Source organism: Centrocercus urophasianus, unplaced genomic scaffold (genome assembly GCF_019232065.1).
Source record: "Centrocercus urophasianus isolate 14NV4802_14NV808 unplaced genomic scaffold, USGS_Curo_1.0 seq_11, whole genome shotgun sequence".
NCBI classification, from domain to species: Eukaryota; Metazoa; Chordata; class Aves; order Galliformes; family Phasianidae; genus Centrocercus; species Centrocercus urophasianus.
In genome coordinates this window covers 79,069,587-79,089,391 of record NW_024884253.1, presented here as the reverse complement: position 1 = coordinate 79,089,391, position 19,805 = coordinate 79,069,587, and the positions used below count along the sequence as shown (strand labels likewise).

Below are 19,805 nucleotides of genomic sequence, written 5' to 3'. Positions count from 1 at the left end.
AAAAGACTGGGTGACTTATTTAGCTCATTCGAAATCAAATTTAACTTAGAAGTGTATGCTCTCCTCCCCTTTTGTGAACAGTTTATGTTTATTCCTTCCTTTCTAATCTCATATGAATTATCATTCAGAACCCACTTTTTCAAACTTGTCATAGATTTGTTCTGATTCATTTGAAAAAGCAGTACCAAAACCCCCTTAGCTCCAATACAGTAGTATTTATTGTGGCAGTTAACACAGCAAACCTGCTGTGGCGTTGGTTGGGAAGTGGTGCTTTTAACTGTAATTGAAGCAGAGCAGTACTTCATCTATTTCTTGCACCTCGTTTTTCATGCAGCCTTGCAGGTGTCTCTAGGAGTGTAACGTTGGTGGTTGCGTACATCATGACCATCACAGACTTTGGCTGGGAAGATGCACTGTCTGTTGTCAGAGCAGCGAGATCCTGTGCCAATCCTAACATGGGCTTCCAGAGACAGCTACAGGACTTTGAAAAGCACGATGTCGATCAGGTATAACCTACAAACAAATGAAATGAGAAACAGAACTCTGAGTTGGTTGATGGGGCTACTTGTCACTGTTCTGAGGCCTGCCTGGTCTGTCTGACTCCTTGGGCTTGCTTTGTGGAAATGACTTCTTTGGTAAGCCTGCTACACTGGGGAGGTGCAGGTAGAACTAAAAGTATCAAGGAATATCTGGGATGGGAGTGAAGATGAAGCATAACATCCACATGCACCTGCCCAGCTGCGCTCTCAATCCAGTGATCCTCATTGTACTGAAGACATAATACAACATTTAAACCTTTAGAGAGAGAAGATACAAAGGTGAAGGGCTCAGAATACAGCAGCAAAACCAACTTTTAGTTGGTATAAAGTATAAAAATATTCTTTTCCTTCGCATTCATTTGAATTAGTAATTAGGGAAGAAATCATAATCAGAAATCTGCTACCTGTAAATGAATTTAGGTTATCATTATGATCTATGTCCTCTGCCAGCAATACCTTCTGTAACTGAGACTTAATAAACATTTAAATGTGGAGAATGGTCTCAAAATTTTTTCTTATTTCTAGCCTTTTAAGGCTTTGTAGGCTAGGATAATTAAGGAAACAATAGGACTGCAAAGTGATTATCGTAAAATGAGTTTCTTACACCTAAAAACAACATTCTATGCAAAAGACCTGCTCCCCATCAGTGGCTTCCACTTACGTTAACTTCCTACTCTGACTGTCCCTTCTGCTTGCCATTGCTCAGCCTATTGTTCTTTGGGCTCTCTTGGATTACACTTATTAAAAAATCAACAGCGGAGGCCAACCAAAATACATGAGATTAAAAAGAAATCAATTTATCATTACATACCCATCATTCTGCTGCAGAAGGTTCAGAGTTCAGAAATTACCATTTGTTTTGCATAATGCAGCTTGCAACTGTAAATATTTTGAGTTTTTTTTAATATTTAACTGAATGTTTCCTGGCTCGTTTGGAACTGGTGTAAATGGTAGAGTTAACTGATTTTTTAAGAGGCAAAAGTCAGAGGGGGACTTTCCAGACTTGTCTCCTTCCTCCCTTACAGTCATTTCTGCTCTGGGCAAATTGGTCTGGGCAAACAGCAATGACAATTAAGGCTATATGCAAATAGCCTGATAAAGACAGTAACGTCTTTTTTTCATCCATGATGGACAGGACATTCAGCCTATTTCACTGAGGGGGAGGCAGTAGCTTGCAAAAAGAAATATCCACCTGTAGTCACTGGCTGGGCTGAAGTTTCTTACTGTCTCTTGATAACAACCACATCCTTAGCAGGTGTCTGTTTGCACACCTGATTTCAGTGGAATATTGCCATCTGCAAAGGGTGTGAACCTTTTTTTTTCTGATTTCAGCACCATCGGTGTTTTGCTAAGTCTGTTCAGAGCGATATCCTGCGGGGTTTCTGGGATGGAGTCCCTTACTGCTTGATCTTACATGAGGGGTTTAGTCTCTAAGGTAATCACGTAGTTTGCAGTGATTCCAGATTTCCAGGTGCAGGTCTGAGGCTTCAGATTTTTCTTAGTGTTATTGTGACCTTTTAGGAATAGGAGGCAATAATTATATGCAGGTCCTGTCTCCCAGTGTTTAGGTAGATGGTGTTTAAAGCTAAAGTCTATAATCCTCAAACAGAATAAAGCTGTGGAAATTAAGGCTTTTAAAAATTCACAGGAGTATTATCTGCACTGGAACCGAGCAACTGTGGTCTGTATCTTTCTGCTGCTTTTGCGGTAAAGAGCAACAAAATTGTTCTGAATGACTTACGTAGATTCAAATCTTCAACTGCCAAAGAAATGACAGAAGAATCTGACAAAGATCTATGGAACTAGCCTGGAATAGAGGAGGTGAACAGATTATGATTTCCTTTCTTCCTTGCAATGTGACGTGGAGGTATCAACTGTCTGGTCTCAATCAGATAAAATCATACAACAGATACTTGTGGATAATGTTGGTGAAAATAGATGGATTCAAAAATTTGAGGCAGAAGAAAAGCACTTTTTTTTTTTTCTGTATGAAGCACAAAGATATTGCCTCAGTCTAAAAGTACCTGAGATAAAAATTGCAGGAAGCTGAGAAAATCATGGGGAAGATGTCCCAGCATCATTGCCCTTCCCCTACATTGTTCCCTCATCTTCAAATGATCCTGGTACTTTGGTCGTATACCAGTCAGTCATTCATGTCAGTAACATAGAGGATCATATACTACAGCTGCTAGATCTCCTGGTCTTTTTCTTCCTGCTAGTTACCTTTTCTAGTATCTACAGTGCAATTTCTACTTCAGGTGTTAGTCAGATGAGGATGAAAAAGCCATATTGGTGGTTCAGTTACTGGTCTTTTAGCCTTTTGAAGTTCTTTAAGGTTGTTGTGACTTCCACACATACTTATCTCATTGCTTGTATGTGCTTGCACAAGTCCAGAATGTCCTTGCCCAGTGGATTTTCCTTATTCAGGATTATTGCAGTCAGCCAAGCTGTTAAGCAAGTATGTCATTTTAGGGAAGGTAAGGGATCTCAGTGGTTTGATATGTGTTCCTCTGTCTATGCATTCTGTGCTTCTTTTTTAGGATATACAATATTTACGTGTTTTTTTAGATTGCTTGTATTCTGAAAGGCTCTGTAGGGCTGGAGGGAATATTACTTGTGCATAAGTCTCCTGATATTGCTTCATCATGTTTTATCTGTCTGTTTAATCTCTGCAGTTCAGGCAGTGGCTGAAAGAAGAATATGGCGAAAACTCTTTTCAGGATCTGCAAGAAGCCAAAAATCTTCTGAGCAAGTACAAGGAGCAGGCAGAATTGCAGCAGAGTACTGGGGGAAGACAGTGGAATAACAACTTCTCATCTGTGCCATCTCTCTCATACAACAACTACACAACAGAGACCTAGTCGTAGAAGGCTGAGTTTTTCTCTCTACCTTTGAAGAATATTTTGCCATAATTCCTATCCCATCTTCAAGACTTGACAGTAATCATGCAAACAATTGATTTGTAGAAAGCTTCTTGATGAAAATTGTACATTATGTGTGTGTGGATGAATGTGTTTAACACAGTTCTATAATTCCGGCAGGATCTAGCTCTCTGTACACTCAGAGACAAGATCCAATTACTGTGGCTGAGCCAGTCTGTCAGCCACAGCTGTTGTCCCTACATGGCCTGGCATTTACTGTGAGGTTAGCTCAACTTCTTTTGTTGTAGGCTAGCAAAGGGCTCTGAGAGATGAACTCTAGTGATTCAAGCTTTGGCACTTTGACATCTCTGCACTTTTACTGTGGCAAATGTATTATTGCACCTGAAGAAGGGAACTCAAGTCTACAGTTCACAGTCCATTGGCAAGTAACACCCTGGAGATGGACTTGTGCTCGAATGCTAGGCTGTAAACTGGGGCAGGTTAGATATGTACACGCACCTTTCTACCAACAGTAACAGCTAGGGGAGAAGTGGGACAGACAGCTCTGAGTAATAACATCTTCAACTGCCACAGTTGTACTTGCTTCAGTGCACGTGAGACAGAGCTGTCGGCAGAACTCCCGCAGACCGAGAGCACAAACTGCCACCACAGTTCAGCTGATACGCAGTGATTTAAGCCATGGTCCTCGGTTGTGCTTAGGGTCTCCCATCACGAACTTCTCTGGAGCATAGTTAGTCAGGTCTCCATGCCACTGATCTTCATTCCCTGTGGAACACATGCCTCTTCAACACACGCCCCTGCGCACGTGATAACGTGTCTCCAAAGAGTGGGCTTGGTGTGAGTGCGAGCACCTGTTTCTTTGCTTGTGCTGTGGTTTGCTCTTTGACTTCAGCTACCTCAAAAATGCTGTACTTGTCATTGTGGTTGTAAATGCAACCTTGAAAATGGCCTTGTGTAATCTTAATCTGGCACTGAATAATGTGCGTGAGTGCGTGAGGATGTGCGTGCTTCACCAATATCTGTATCTGAGAAGTTTGTTTTCTTTTAAAATTGCCCGTGTTTCACACTAGAGTTGTTTGAATTTGACTTTCTGCCATTTAAAAAGCACCCTGTATTTTGCTGTGATCAAGTCAGTAGGAATGCATTTGTAAATTGTTTTCAGGTATGTTAAAACAAGAGGCCATACACTGCCCGTGGTAACACAGTGTGTTTCTAGAGTGGAGTGGCTGCCTGACTCAGGTGCATTCTGAGAGTGTAGCTTCAAATATGTCACCACAGATGCAGGGTGGTGTATTGGGTTATGATGGTGTAATGGGGAGGGCCACTGATGCTGAGCTAACGACTCCTTGTCTTTGGCTCAAAGGATGAAAGGCTTATTTTTCTTGAAGATTGGAAAAAAAAAATCTGAATAGTCACGGTATTGAAAAACAAAAACAAAACTCATTTGTTTCAACTTGTGATGTATATCATGTTAAAAGCTGGGCACTGAGTGAGAGGCAGTCAGCATGCTAAATACAGTTGTCATCTCTGTCAGTTGCTTTTGGTACTCTGACCCTCCCATCCTGTCTCAAAATTCCTCTTTATGTGATTTCCTGCTTGCTTTGGGTGGCAGTGAATTCCTTGGATGGGAGCAATGCTTTTGGGGTCAAATGAACTCTGGCCTTGTTAAATATCTTCATAACATGTGTTACATTTTCTGAAATACAGATCTTGTGTATCAATAATAGTCGAAAAGAGAAAGGAGTGGGGTGGAACTGGCCTAACCATTTCATCCAAATCCAAGCCTAAATCAGAGAGCTCTCATTGCACAAGTGCTTTAAGTGTACTGAACACAGCAGGAGCAGGAAAATCATACTGATGTTAACAGTAAGCTGTCGGGCATGAGAAAGGTGCTGGAGTTTTTTTTTTCAAGCTTGTAGCTATGAACCACTACCTGCTTGGGATATCCAGCAACCTATGGTCTGTGTTGGCATGCTAACAGAAGTATTTGGTGTTTCTCAAAGAGGTTGGTCTGCAAGTAAGTAGCTTTCAGGAATTCCAGCACAGCAGTGCCCGGGTTGGCAGTACCCCCTGTGCTCTGAGAGTGAACAAGTTAATTGGAGAACGCTTTCTGTGATAACAAGGTGAAATACACATTCGGGATGGTGCTCCATTTGCTCAGCCCTCTCACGATAAATTAGTAGCATAATATCCGCTTGTCCCCGGAGGATAGCTGCCAGAAGTATTGTGCTCATGCTCTTGCAGGCATCCAGTCAGTCCATCTTGAAGGGGGCTCCAACAGTGTGCACCCTGTAGCAGTTTTTATGCTTGTCCTTGCAGTAGTAATGGTGTGAGTGTTGATAAGTTGGCAGGTTTTCTGTTCTGGCAAATACAAGGCAGAATGGGAGACATGCTACTGTCTATATGTCCGAGGTTATTCTGTATTGGTTTTTTAAAGTAGTTTCATTATCCCCAAAGAGTCAGTCCCAGAAATGGGACTTTTTTAGAAACTGAATTTGTATTTAGGGCCATATAGCCATATCAGTGTGCATTATGCTGCAACTGGAAAGCAGATACAGGGTAAAGCAGGAAGACAGAGGGAATGCCATATTGTTGTTAAGCAGATGTGCTGCTTTCTTTTTAAAAGACAGGAGGTATTTTCTGCAGCCTCTTGCTCCTGCATCTTTAGTGGACTCTTTGTATTGCATACCTCATTTCAGGGTGACAGAAGAGGAATGGTGGTCTGAGTGAACTTTAATCTGTTTCCTCTGTGCAGGGAGCAGAAGGGCTGTTTACTCTTTTATTTCCATAAAGTGCAGAAGCGAGAGTAACTACAATTCCCACCTCTGGCTTTTTAGGAAGGGAAAGGAGCAAACACTGAATACTTGACAGGATTTGTCTTCCAGCCAGCCTTTCAGTGGCAGTTTGCAGGTTATCCAACTATCTGGAACGTGACTAGACCCCTGTCCACATCTTAATAGTTGGCCTTTCTGGTGTAGATGATGCATTCAGTTATTTTGTTTCTGTACTTCAAAACATTCTTCTCATTGTGATGTTCACTGGAAAATGTATAAAGTTTATAACACTTTATTGGATATCCAGATTTGAAATGTATGATTTTTTTTTTTTTTTTTTTAAACTTGATATCTGTGTGTGATTATAAGCAAATGCTTACTGTTATACAATGTAGGTAATGGGTAAATGCATTAATTTTTATTACCCTGATTTTTAACCTGGAAAGAGTTGCTTCCTTGCATCTTCTGGTTGACTGGGAAGATATGGCAAATCATGTTTGTTTTTTTTTTTTAAAGGACAATAACAACATTGGTTGCTATAATGGGCACCTTCTATAAGGAAGTCAGTGAAAAATTATAGTAATCCAGGTACTTTGAAAGCTCTAAACCTGGTAAGCTTCTCGATTCCGTCTTCCTGTTCCCGGGCATCTTAGCAAAGCCTTGAGTGCATTTTCCAAATGTTTGTATTTAATACGTTCTACAATTTTTTTACAAATAAAAGTAAATGTTAACACCTGATCTGCTTGTGTATTTCTTGAAATAAGTAGCAGTCTCTGATAGGCTTCCAGTCACCGTTTGTATCCCTGCAGGTACAGTAAGCATAACACTGACCGGTTGGGGTATTCAGATGACTTTCCTCCTGCACACAGGCTGACTGACACTTCTCATCTCCTCACCAGCTTCATCCAGGTCAGTTCAAGAATCTGCAGAACAGCAATCTCTTTGATACAAAAGACTTGTTGTTGCTATCTTGGTGGTGATCCGTCATCGCAACAGAATATGTAGGAAATCTGCTTATTTCTTTGTAATTCTGAAATACTTTATTCTGTACAAGACACTGCTTTGGGGCTTCATTAGCTGCAAAATCTGGCTTACATGCAGCCAAGGCTCAAGGCTGTCTGAGGAAGATGATACAAGGGGTAGAAGATGATGCTAGAGCGAAAATAAAATAAAAAGCTAGAGTAAGTGGGAAAAAGCCCCATTTAAATTCTCACAAATAACACTGCATTTCTGGTTTGCCAGAATTACCCTCTTAGCAGAGGTAGTGTCATTCAAACCATCAAGAAAAAACCCAAGCCCCAACATGAAAATGGAGTCAGCCTCAGAAGCCAAATGTGATGGCTGCTTTACTCATTGCTGAAGGCTGAGCTGTGATCGTGCAGGGGATGCCCTCACCATGAAGGCACTGTGGCCAAGCACAGTGAGGTTTGGGGCTCTTCTTCCCGTCCTCTCTTCCCCCTGCCAGCTCTTGCTTGCTTCTGGGCTGCTGGGTATGTGTGGATATTTCCTCTGGGATTTTTGAGATCCAATTAATAATATTCTCAGCTGAAGCTCTAATACCTCCATAGATAGCTTTGAATGTGTTAGATGCCCTTTTTTCAAGATGTTTCATTTCAGGTTCTTCAGTAAGTGCTATGGCTTTTAAGTTCACCAGGGTATTTCAATCCCCCTTTAATTTCTCTGTAAGACTTCAGTGCAGCCTGCTATGGAAGACTTGTATTAATAATTTCCTCATTTCTCCGATGCTGTGTCAGAAATACATGCTCTAGCAGCAGTGAGCCAGAGAATGTCTTTAAAATGTGATTCCTGTCAATTACAAAACTCTCTTCTGAGTTTTAGGGGAGGCTTCCTTCCATCCCCAAGGAAGAACAATTTCCAAATGAAAAATGCACTGTCACTCGGCCTCTTTCTGACCCCTCAGCACCTCTCTGTGGCAGTTTTTATCCAAATCAAATGTAAAAATTAATTATGCTGCAACCCTGATGCCATACTATTGATCCCAAGTGCACATTTTGTCGTCTTATAGTGTTATATACAACTGTTGTGAGTTCCGATTTGATTCATGTAAAATTGTCCCTCCACACACCGAACTGAGGGAAGCAGAGGGCAAAGCCACGTGTCCTTAGATGTGCTCATCACCCGATGAAGAGCTTGGACTTCATCAGCAAGTCAGAAAGAGTCCTTAACACCATTTCAAGATGATACTGGAGGAGGAAAATGGTGATTGTCTCTGGAAAATGTTAGACAGCGTGAGAAAGGTGATCTTGCACCTTGGAGTGTTTCTGTAGAAACCCCTGGAGACATCGTATGGGACAGAAACAGCTTTTTTCACACTGAGTTCTCAGTAGAACTTTAAATACAGCTCTAATTTGCCGTGTGACCCAACTCCTGTACGTTTAACCGTTTCACTGCTACGTTTAGAAGTGGTGTTCTGTCCTCACTCAGGGAACAGATTTTATGTCTATTTTTCAATGTCTGAGGGCTGCTTCATACGTATTGCCTCCTGTTTTATGACCTCAGAAGCAGATTTTGGTAGTATGGCAGTAGAGGTTGAACTTTCCTGCCAATATTCCATTGCATTTTGTTGCTGTGGGACAGATGGCAGCAGAGGGACAGTCTTGTTTGCTCACTTGGTTATCTCTTCATGCAGACGTTAACAAAGCATGACTTTTGATCTGCGTTGATGCATTTACAAGTAGGCCCTCTGAAAGTCTCCTCTACCTCTTCTCTTAAAGCTAGTGTGTTTTTATTTAATTTGTCAGATACAAAGGTGGGGTTTTTGCTACAATTTCTTGAAGCATCATTAAGACTTTAACTGAACTTGATGAAGATTGGTTGTTTATCAAGAAGGCATGTTGAAAGAGTGCCATCATTGTCCAAAATACACAAAATACACGGCTGAGAAGCATTTGGGATTCCACTCCCAAACCTCCTACAACATCTGTGTGACTAGGCAAGTCACTTCACCTCCCCAGTAAAATAGGAAAGAAGGAAAAGTCACGACACTTCTGTGATACAGCTTTGTGAAGCCACGAACGAGAAGCATGCGTCAGTGTTGGTTGTGCATGGTTAAATTGGGTATCTGCTCCAGTTTTATGAGATGTTAAAATACCTTTGTGAACGATTCTGAAGCAGGACGTGGAGTTGTGGTGGTTTCTTGCTAATTCTCAGCACCTCAGATCTCCACTTCAGTCCACCAAGTGTTGGGAGTTGACGGGAATAGGGAAAAATCCCCCAGGTGTTGTTCCCCCAGTGCTGTATTGCAACTTGAATGACAAAGTGCAGATGTTATTTCTACCTGGAAAAAGGAGTGGAAAGGAACAGTTGCAGAGCAATTCTGATTATGATGGTCCTAGACAAAATTCATTCCATAGGTGCATCTGTTGAACATAAAATCTCAGATAATAAAATTGAAGGAATACGCCACGTGGCCATGATGTGATAGGGGCTAGGGGAGGAGAAGTAACCCACAGAAAACATAAAAGCATTGGAGTAGCTGAAGATAATACAGGAAGGACCTGTGATATACGTGCTGAGATGTTCCATGCACTGCAGGAAGGAGTCTGCAGGTGAAAAAAAAAAAAATTGAAAGAGAGTCTCTGCTATTTCATATGCTTTAGATATATGATTAATATGCTAGAAAGAGTGATGTCCTGATTTTCCCCTAGGTTTTTTGTGGAAAGAAAGTGCATATGGAGAACACATCTAATAAAAGCTCTTCTGGCAGATGAGAGCTGAAGGAGGAACAAAAATAGTGCCTGCTTGGCCAGGCAGCAGCTGCTGCTTTTGGACTGTTTCATGGAAGACATGAATTTGATTCATTTCCAAAGACAATTTGGAAACTCCAGGCAGCAGAGAAAGGGACTCCCCCTTGACTTGGCTGTTTTTCTCTGAATTGCACTTGTGTGAAATGCAGTTAGCTGTGCTTCTCGAGTCATTTCTGGGGGATTGCAGTGTGTAGGGATTGACCCTCTGTTCCTCAGTTCAAGAGATTTGGGAGCCTCAGTGCCTGGAGTCAAACACACTGGATTTCAAAAGGCTGGGGAGCTTGCAGCTTCTGCTGCGGCCACCTCAGTGGAAAATTTCTCTTTAACTTCAAACCAAAGCAGATCTCAACTGCACATTGAAGATTCTCTACTGGTGGCCAGTGCCTCCTTGATCTCTCTGGTTACTGAGTGCTTGTTAGGGCTGTCTTAGTCCCTCTGGACCTCCCTCTCTTCCAGACTGATCTCTGTGCTGTTCTTCCATTCGACAAGACCAAGTCTTATCCAACTTTAACATGAAGCACATCTACTAGGGTACTTAGGAACTAAGCAACTTACCTAGCTGAAAACAACCCATGTGAGGGCTGGGCTGTGGAAATGGCTGAGGTAAGTGTAGGAGAGCACTGTTTGGTGATTGCTCCGACAGTAATTTGCCTGCTCTGATGGGAAACAATAATGGGGAGGAAGAGACAGTAAACAGTGAATCAATCCACACACTTGTTTAAAAATACCTCCTTTTTGTGGCTTTGGTTACAAGAACACTTTGTGGGTCAGAGGAGAAAGGCATTAGCAGTAGTTTAGGCCATATTCTAATTTTTACTTTCTTGAAGTCCCATGAATCTCTAAGCAACAGAATTTCCACCAGTGCTCATACTGGGGGGGAAAGGGGAGCAGAGGGGCAGTGGATATTTTAAGCAAACCATTGCAGTTAAAGCAAGCAGGGACTTCTGTAACTAGCGCTAGATTGCAGTTAAGGAGTGCATTTGTTTGAGAAGGGGCAGCATGAGACACTAGAAACCCCAACTTTGCTTTTTAGATACTCTCCAAAGGGGGATGATAAGTATTCTTGGTCTGCCTCATGTTGCTGCAGATTTAGGAAACGGGAGCTACATGGTTCAGGGATGATTCTTACCAACCCCTGCAGATGCAAAGGAGAGAAGATGCGGTGCTCAGAGAAAGGATGCCCTGTGCTATGGCATACCTCCTCCTCCACCTGTTGGTGATGATTGGTGTGGGAAGATTTTATAAAGATTGCATCCTAGAGAGACAGTGTTTATTTTACTGAACATAGTGATGAAGTACAGCTAAATCTTAAGGTTTCAAAAGAACTTCCAACAACTTGGTGTGTTTGAAATCCTCCAGGCACTGGGTGGCTTGAGCAGCAAACAGAACACTTGTCAGACTTAAGCGGATTCACGATGGAAACATCTTTAAAAGTAACACACAAAATGTAGTAGAAAAGATCTCAGTTGTCTGACTTTGGGTTGTTGTTAGATTTATTTTTTTTCCTATGATCTTCTAGAGTTCACGCCAATTATTCTCAGTTTTTCTCATTGTGTCTTGACACTCACAGTGCATGACTGTTAAGAGTGATGGTTAATAGTTGTACCAGATAATATGATCAGAGTGAGGTTTATTGGCCTGGCTCAGTGAAGGTAAGAGAAACATGTAATGAAGTTTTTAGAGAGAAGCCAAGCAGGACTTTAATTTTGGTCTCTTGGTTTCCTTCAGCTTTGTTTCAGGGGGAAAGAAGTATAAGCAAATAGCAGCACCTGTGGGAATGGAATAGAAGATTTGGAGGAGCTCTCAGGAGCAGCATAAAACAGTGAGGTATAGTTTCATTCTGGATTTTCTGAGGTGTCAGGAAAAAAAGGCAAATATTACACATAAACGAGAGGAAAAAAGAAAGGAAAATGGGCTCTTAAATAAACAAATAGATATGCATACATTGACTGTTTGTTGTGGTTTAATCTGTCAAATAACTGAGCACCACATGGTCGTTCATTCACTCCCCTCCTTCCCAGAGGGATGGGGGAGAGAACTGCAAAAAAAACAACAAAGTAGAACTTGTGGGTTGACATAAAACTGCTTACTAAAATAGATAAAAGGATAATAATTAGAATTATATATATATATATGAATATATATGAATATATATATGAGTGTATATAACAAGTGATGCACAGGAAATTGCTCACCACCCCTGACCAGTGCCAAGCTAGCCCCCCGAGCAGAGGAAGAGAGCCAGATGAACTCCCACCCCATTCAAATCTCCTTCCTCATGATGTCATATGGAACAGAACATCTCTTTGGCCATTTTGAGTCAGCTGTCTTAATTCTGTTCCGTCCCAGCTCCTTAGGCCCTTGCTGCTAACAGCCTTGGCTCTGTACAACACTGCTTAGCAGCAGCTATAAACATCGGTGTGTTATCAACATTGTTTTTCAAGAACCAAAACATAGCATCATACCAGGCACTCTAAAGAAAACAATTCTGTCCCAGCTGAAACTATGATGCTATTCTACCTCAATGTGCTTAAGGAAAACAATAATGAAAACAAGCTGATTAGTCAAAATCTAGACTACACATTTAGTCCAGAGCCTATAGACTCACTGGCTGCTACTGAACTGTATGTGGTAGTACAGTGTTGACAGCACCTTTTACAGTATATCCAACCAGCAGAGGTATTGGTTGAGAAAATGTAGGACATGCAGACTTAGGCTCCATGACCCACATCCACACTTATTGTTCTCCTGAAAAGAGAAAAAGCAGCCCCAGCTCTCCACTCTTTGTATTGGTATTTTGTGCTTTATAAGTCTGCCTGCACAGACAGATGGAAGGAAGCCAAAAATGCAGCTGGAAGATGGTGGTGCAGATGAACAGCTCTGCTCCAGTAAGTTCTGAAGGGCCTGATGTACGTGCGCACCAAGTTTAAATATGGAGTCTGCATGCGTAACACCAGTCCCTTTCTGCTGTTTAGCAGTACCAACATTCATCCTCATCCCAAGGTGCCTTATTGGAGACACCTACATAAGCTGTTGATCCTGTACCCTGTAGCTGCTTTGTGCATTGGTAAACCAAGGTAGGAGGTGACTCTCCATAGTACCTCTCCATGCTAGGACAACTTGGTTCTGCCTTATGGACCTATCTTACATGGTCTCTGTCAGTTAGTATTTAAAGTGTAACACTAAATTGGGAATTCCCTGAAGGATCCTTTCAATCTCTCTTGTCAAAGTTATGGGAACTTAGTACACAGGGACCTTTTAGGGAAGATTAAAGAAGCGGTCCATATCAGAACTGGAGCAGCCCTTGTCATACAGGTTCCCAAATGAGCTTTGGGCAGCAATAATGATATTGCCGAGTTCTCTGCCTATTTTGAGTTTTTTTTCCTAATGAAGTCAATCTGTGTTGCTGCTTCTCCAGCAGTAAGTTATGGTCCTCATTTGCCCCTATACAAGTTAAGCACCCATTCTTGAAGGTCTCCTAGTCCCAGGGAATCTCTGACCATTGCCTGGGCAGCCAGTTCAAGGGTCTGACCACCTCTGGTGAAGATTTTTTTCTTAACATTCACTTGACCAACCCCTGACCTCAGCCTTTACCATTACTCAAGAACCACCATGCCAGTAAGCATGTTGTAGCTGTAGCTGTCAGTCCATGCTCCTTTAAGCACTGCTGTCTTTCCCGAGTCTTTGCAAAAACAGACTTGTAGATGGGGAACATCATAGTTCACAGCTTCTTGGGCAGTACAGCAGCATGGTTGGACTTGCACACCAGCTTGCTCACTGTCCAGATGCTTTGCCCTCATGAAGCTAGTGGAGAAGCTCCTCCTCCTGACATCAGTCTCAGCAGGATCTGTCTTTCAGTGCTTTGAGTAACGGTTTAAGGCCACCAAGTGGCCATTTTTTTCTTGCTTTTTTCTCTTCAAGGCAACCACCAGCACCAGCCCGTCAGAAAGGCAGGCATAGTAATAAAGAGATGTAGCAGTGCTTTGCCTTCCATAAGACGAAATCACATCACCTCTCTACTTTTATCCTGTTGCACGGCCGCAAATAAATTCTCCTATCTGCAAGGTAAAGAGTTAAGGAAGCTTTGAAAATTCCTGCAGTTTTGATGATGTGCTCCTGCAGCAAACACTGGCAGCTATTTGCATGCTTTTCAAGGATGGAGAGCCAAGGAGCACTGCAGGCAGATTTTGGAGGCCTGAATACACAGAGGTGCTAAGGAGAGCACTGTCCTGTGACTGAGTGGAGATGTTGCAGGGAAGCAGTCCTTTACTGTGGCCAGTTCCTGCTCTGACCAACAGCCAGTGGTGCCCTCCCACACAGCAACAGTTAGAGCAGCATTTACTATAAATAAGCACAATGGCAGTTGCGTACACTTTTCTTCTTTTTTATAGCAGGCACCGTATTTTTTTGACCCAATCCACAGCAAAAAGAAAAAAAAAGCACCAAAAAGAAAGAATTATGTAACAAAATGAGTAATGCTTAGTGGTGAGGGAATTTCTTGGTGTTTTCTATCACGCAGTGCCTTTGGTTGAAGTGTGCATAGCTAAATTTGCATCACTGGCAATGTGAAGAATTTTATTTTGCTTCAAAAGGAGAAGCACTCGCCCATGCTACCAAGTCACCTTCAGAGTACCTATCCTTCCTGTTCATGCTCACCAAGGGTAGCCATGCATGCAGAGGTCTCTCTTTTTTCACCATTAGAAGAGAGCAGCTTGGTGTTAAAGTCAATGCAATGGGCCATCCCACCTCCATCAGCTGCCAACAGCAGCTGCAGCTGTTACACTCATCAGAAGTCACCGTGGGCTGCTGTCAACTGTCAGACAATGTTCAGATTGTGTTCAGAATCTGTCTGAGAGAAATGGAAATGAAATGAGGTGGACAGCATGCTTGCAAAGGGGAGGTTTTTCGTGCCATCAAAAGGACAGAAGCACACCACTGCCACTGAGAATGTCCCTTCCCACCTTGGTACATCTCCTCTTTGTGCTCCCACTGCCTTGTGTCAGACAGTGTGAGGTGAGTTAAAACCAAACACTGACCACGTGAAATCCTGTCTGCATGAAGGCTTCCCAGTCCCTAGCAGCAGCTCTCATGTCATCTATGATGTTTTCTTCTATCTACATTCGACCAAGCCCCGGATGTCATTCTACTGACTAGATGATTGTGGATTGCCCCTCCTTATGTAATGACATCAAAAGGTGCTGCAATCCAGAATGGAGAAAGACATGAGGAGGAGACACACTGACATACTGTTACTGTAATTCAGTCTGAACGTTGGGTTACTTTAATAATTAGGATGAGAGGTAATGCCCTTAAGTTGTACTAGGGGAGGTTCAGGTGAGAAATTAAGAAAAATGTCTTCTCAGAAGAAGTAATGAGGCAGTGGCACAGGCTGCACAGAGAGGTGGTGGAGTCACCGTCCCTGCAAGTGTTGAAGAACTGTGAGGATACGGCACTGAGGAACGTAGGCAGTGGGCATGGTGGGGATGGACTGGTGGTTAGAATAGATGATCTCGGTGGTCTTACTGATTCTAAAATGATTCTAAATGATGATTCTAAAACAGCAAGGCCTCTTTTTTTTTAAAGTGGTCACAATTTTATGAAGCTTTCTGCAGACTTTTGATGGCATTTTGACTCCTGTGTGGTTTTGGGGTTTTTTTTTGGTCACAATTGGTAGTTTTGTCCCACACCATCAAGGTGTTTGTTTGCTCTTTGCTAATGAAGGTATGCTCTCAGCATCTTTGGATACAAGGCACTGTGACCACTGGACTCTCCAGGGAAGGAGCACTTGTCATGGAGGGCTGTAAGCACCGATGTCATCGCTGTCCCAGGCTTAGAGGAGAATGATCTCCCTCCTGCAGAGGGCAGCTGCCCTGCCTGAACAGTGTGCTCTGTCCTATCTGCGCACTGGGTTGAACCTGCTCACCTGGCTCTGTGTTGCACAGGAGATTTAATTGCATTTTGTTTCTGAAAACTGCCAGAAGGCATTCACTGATCTATTTACTTGTAAGACTGATAACTGATAGCAGGACAAATTCTGACTGGAAGTACTTGCTACTTCCCATTCTTATTTTCCTTCAAAATCCTTGTTAACACAGACTTGTTTTTTTTTTTCCTTCTTTTTTTTTGGTTTTGTTTTTGTTTTGTTTTTTGCTTTTTGTTTTCCTTTAAATCATTCTTCTGCACACCTAATAGGGCTGACTTGCTTCTTTTCAAAGAGAAATGCCACTGCACCTTCATTTTGGTTTCACGTTCACTCTCTCTTGGAAATAGCCAAACTCCTGCATGGTGCCAGTGTGAATGAAGAGTCAGGTCTCTACCCAACAACACAAGCAAGGTCTTCGTGTTGCTGCTTAAGGAAAAAGCAATTAATAAGTGGGATTTTTCTTTAAACAAGTTCATTCCATATTTTTTCCTTTGGGACGGTGAGTTCTGCTTTATCAAAAAGAAGAAGGTAACTCAAACTGCTAGGCCATCACCACCACCACTTTTTCTCAACCATCTGCATTTCATCAGCATCTGCTCAGTATGTCCATGCTGAGAACTTCCCCTCACTAATCAAGGTCGAATGAAACAAAGCCATGTTTCACATTTTGCAGGGCATGCTGTATCTACAGTCTCTGAAATATCTCTTTCCAAAGCACTGTATGTACCATGAGGGACTCCCATGCCAGAATGGTCACGGACAAGAGCCAACCCTTCCAGTGTCTTTAAAGCAGGGAAATGCCAGTGGCAGCTGCATTTGTGTTGTAAGTGAAACTTCACAAAGCTCCCTGCATTAAGACCTTTTCTCTGTCATTTAAATTCCTGCATTGTATTGCTTTTCCCAAAGATGCTTCCATACAAAAGGACAGAAAACCCAGACTTTTATTTTTAATTGAAATTTGTAATAGGTAGTGGGAAAGGAATGGTTGATACTTAAGTAATATAGATCTTGTGGGTTTTTCAGTGTTTTTTGTTTAGCTTTCAGCATTTTTTATTCCCCCACTGTACCCTCCCCAAGTCATTTTCTGATTTCATGGAACTACTTGCAGATCATCTTTGAAGTGGAGCCTCAAACCCAAAATGTACAAAACCAAATCAATCATTTGAACCCAGGAAATGATCTGGATTTGAAGTTAGATACAAGCGAGCCCAAGCACAATACTTGCTGTGTGCTGATATGAAAGCAAGCAAAGGTCAATTAAAGCAAAAATACCTGAAGTGGTCACACAAGAGGCCTCCCATTCCCAGGACCTGGGAAACCCACAATATGCTGGGAAGTCCACTTGCTGGGGCATCACCCAGCCACAGAGCCGTGACAAGCTCAAAGCATGCAAAGAACACATCAACACGCCAGCCAATGCTCAGTGCTCCCAAATCCCTCAAAATTTGCTTCCACCTCTGTTCTCACCTGCTGGAGGAAAGGTCCTATACCCCAACCAATGCACCCAGCTGGCAGCCCGGGTCCCACCTTGTCACCAGCTGCATCTTTGTCCCACTCCTGCAACAGCCAGCTCTGCCTCATCTTGTGCTTCCCACAGTATGAAAATACAATCCAATAAGTATTTTGTTTTGTTTTTCCAAAGGAATCAACTCAGTCTTTTCCTTGCTCTTCATTGTAATTAACAGTATTTAAACGAGTACTGTCTCTGCTCCTCCACTCTTTTGGCATATCATGCTCAGCTTAATTAAACTGCACCTGTAACCAAGATGCAATGAGCGACTTTGTCAGTGTTAGTCATGTTCAGGATGTCTTCAGCTGTCAGTTACATTTCTAGGCAATGATCCGAAGAAACTCAGCCATGTGAGCTGATAGTCTGAAATCCAGGTTACTGTTCACTTAGACTTTTTGAACAAGGAGCACTGAATGCAGAAGAAGCTAAGGTGTTGCTGTGCCTTGGATTTCGACAATACTCTCAGCCCTCTCAGGACAAAGTACAGCCTGATTTCCCAGGCAGGAGTGGGATGGATTGTTACTCCACGTAGATTTTAGAGAGCTGGACAAACACCTTGAGAAGTGACAGTGACCAATGCTTTCCTTATTTTTCATTTGAAGCCTACTTGCATTTTTTTTTCCATCAATCAAACGATTAAATGAAGAAGTGATTGCTGATGAAAGTGGCTAGACCATCACAGTTTGCTCTGCTTTGGGGAGACAGGGAGGGGGAAGGACAGTACTCCCTGCCCGTAAGTGAAAGAAGCTTACAAGCAGGAGGGGGAGTGACTTTTAGATGGGCTGATAGAGACAGGACAAGGGGGAATGGCTTTAAACTAAAAAAGTGGTAATTTAGGTTAGATGTTAGGAAGAAATTTTTTACTCAGAGAGTGGTGAGACACTGACACAGGCTGCCCAGAGAAGCTGTCTGCCCCATCCCTGGCACTCAAAGCCAAGTTGGATGGGGCCCCGAGCAGCCTGAGCTGGTGGGGGGCAGCCCTGCCCAGGACACGGGGTGGGACTGAGTGGGCTTTAAGGTCCCTTCCAACCTAAACCTTTCTATGACAACAGTGTATTCAGAAACAGAGCCAACACAGAAAAAGAGAACGGGAAAAAGATGTTGCTCCAGATTAAATCACTGCACTATGAATCCAGCCTTGGAACACACTTGGTTCAATTTCTTGCTTCAGTCAGCAAAAAGCCCTCTTATTGCTTTCGTTCATAATGATAGACGATGTGATTAGCCACACTGCTTATTCATGTTTTCATTTCCTCAGCTTGGAGGAATCATTTGATTCATGTATCCAATGCAGAGGTGACTGCAGGGTTGTCAGATATCTTCACCTTGTCTTGCTGTGATTGTTGGTGAACAGGTAGCGATACGGAGCTGCCTCATGGCCTCTCGAGCAGTGCAGAGTGACCTTTCGAGAAATACTTTTTAGTAAAACAGGTTTTGTTATTGGTATACACAGGCACACGCATGTGCACACACACAGACACATGAGAAATCCAAGCTTTTTGCTCCCTTATGAAAATACTGAAATTTAGAGCATCTCAAGAGCAAATCCCACACCTTTGTCTAGTTTTGTGCTGGAAAAGTTCATGCTGTGTGACTCCAGATGACTACACCAGACAGTCTGAATGCTGAAGCAGTATGCAGTTCCTGTTCTTCATACTACTCTTCATTCCTTTGGTTTCCCAAAGGTAAATTTCTTTTTTTTTCATGTTGTTTTCTTGCACTCTCTCAGGACACTTGCCATGTGCCTCATGCACCCCGGAGGCCCAGTGGGAAGTCCAACAAAAGCTTTGCTGTGGGCTTTTGGGGGAGGCATCAACCCAAGGTTTCTGAGCTGTGTCCTTGTCCTGGTGACCCGAGTGTCCTGTGTCAGTGAGCGAGCATGCCAAGCTTCCCTCTGCATAGCAAAGTTGCTCCAGGTATTGTGATGCACGGTGCAAAGCTGTTTTAGTAGCAGACAGGAGCTGGGGCAGGGTGACATAAAGGCAGCCGTACAAAGGGCAGCACAAAGTATTCTTGTCTATGAGGCAGAGGGGAAGTACATAAAAAGGAAACAAAATGTACACCAAATTCACCAAAAATAATCACAAGTGGAACGTGAGATTTTTCTGTTGAAAACTGCAAAGACATGGCTGGATGCTGATAGCCTAAAATGACTGTTTAATTACTAACATGGATGACACGTGATAGAGTAATACTGTTCCAGAAGTCACGTTTTAGATGGAGGAATTGCAAATATCCTCCCAAAATGAGAGGAGAATGCTCATGTCCTGGTTTTAGAAGGAATTGAGTTTTCTTCCTTGTAGCTGGTATGGTGCTGTGTTTTCAGTTTAGGATGAGAATAACATTGGTAACACACTGATGTTTCAGTTGCTGAAGAACAGTGCTTACAGCAAGTCACTGATGCTGCTTT

General features: G+C 42.6%; 1 protein-coding gene across 2 annotated transcripts in view; it reads left to right on the top strand.

The window, feature by feature from the left end:
* DUSP22 (dual specificity phosphatase 22) overlaps nt 1–6,933 on the top strand; it is a 78,966-nt gene extending 72,033 nt beyond the window's left edge. For both annotated transcript variants that reach the window (XM_042833165.1, XM_042833171.1), the window contains exons 6-7: nt 335–506; nt 3,215–6,933. In XM_042833165.1, the coding sequence (XP_042689099.1) occupies nt 335–506; nt 3,215–3,400 (358 nt within the window). In that variant the 3' untranslated portion in view covers nt 3,401–6,933. The remainder of the gene's footprint in view (nt 1–334; nt 507–3,214) is intronic.
* The last annotated feature ends 12,872 nt before the right edge of the window (nt 6,934–19,805 follow it).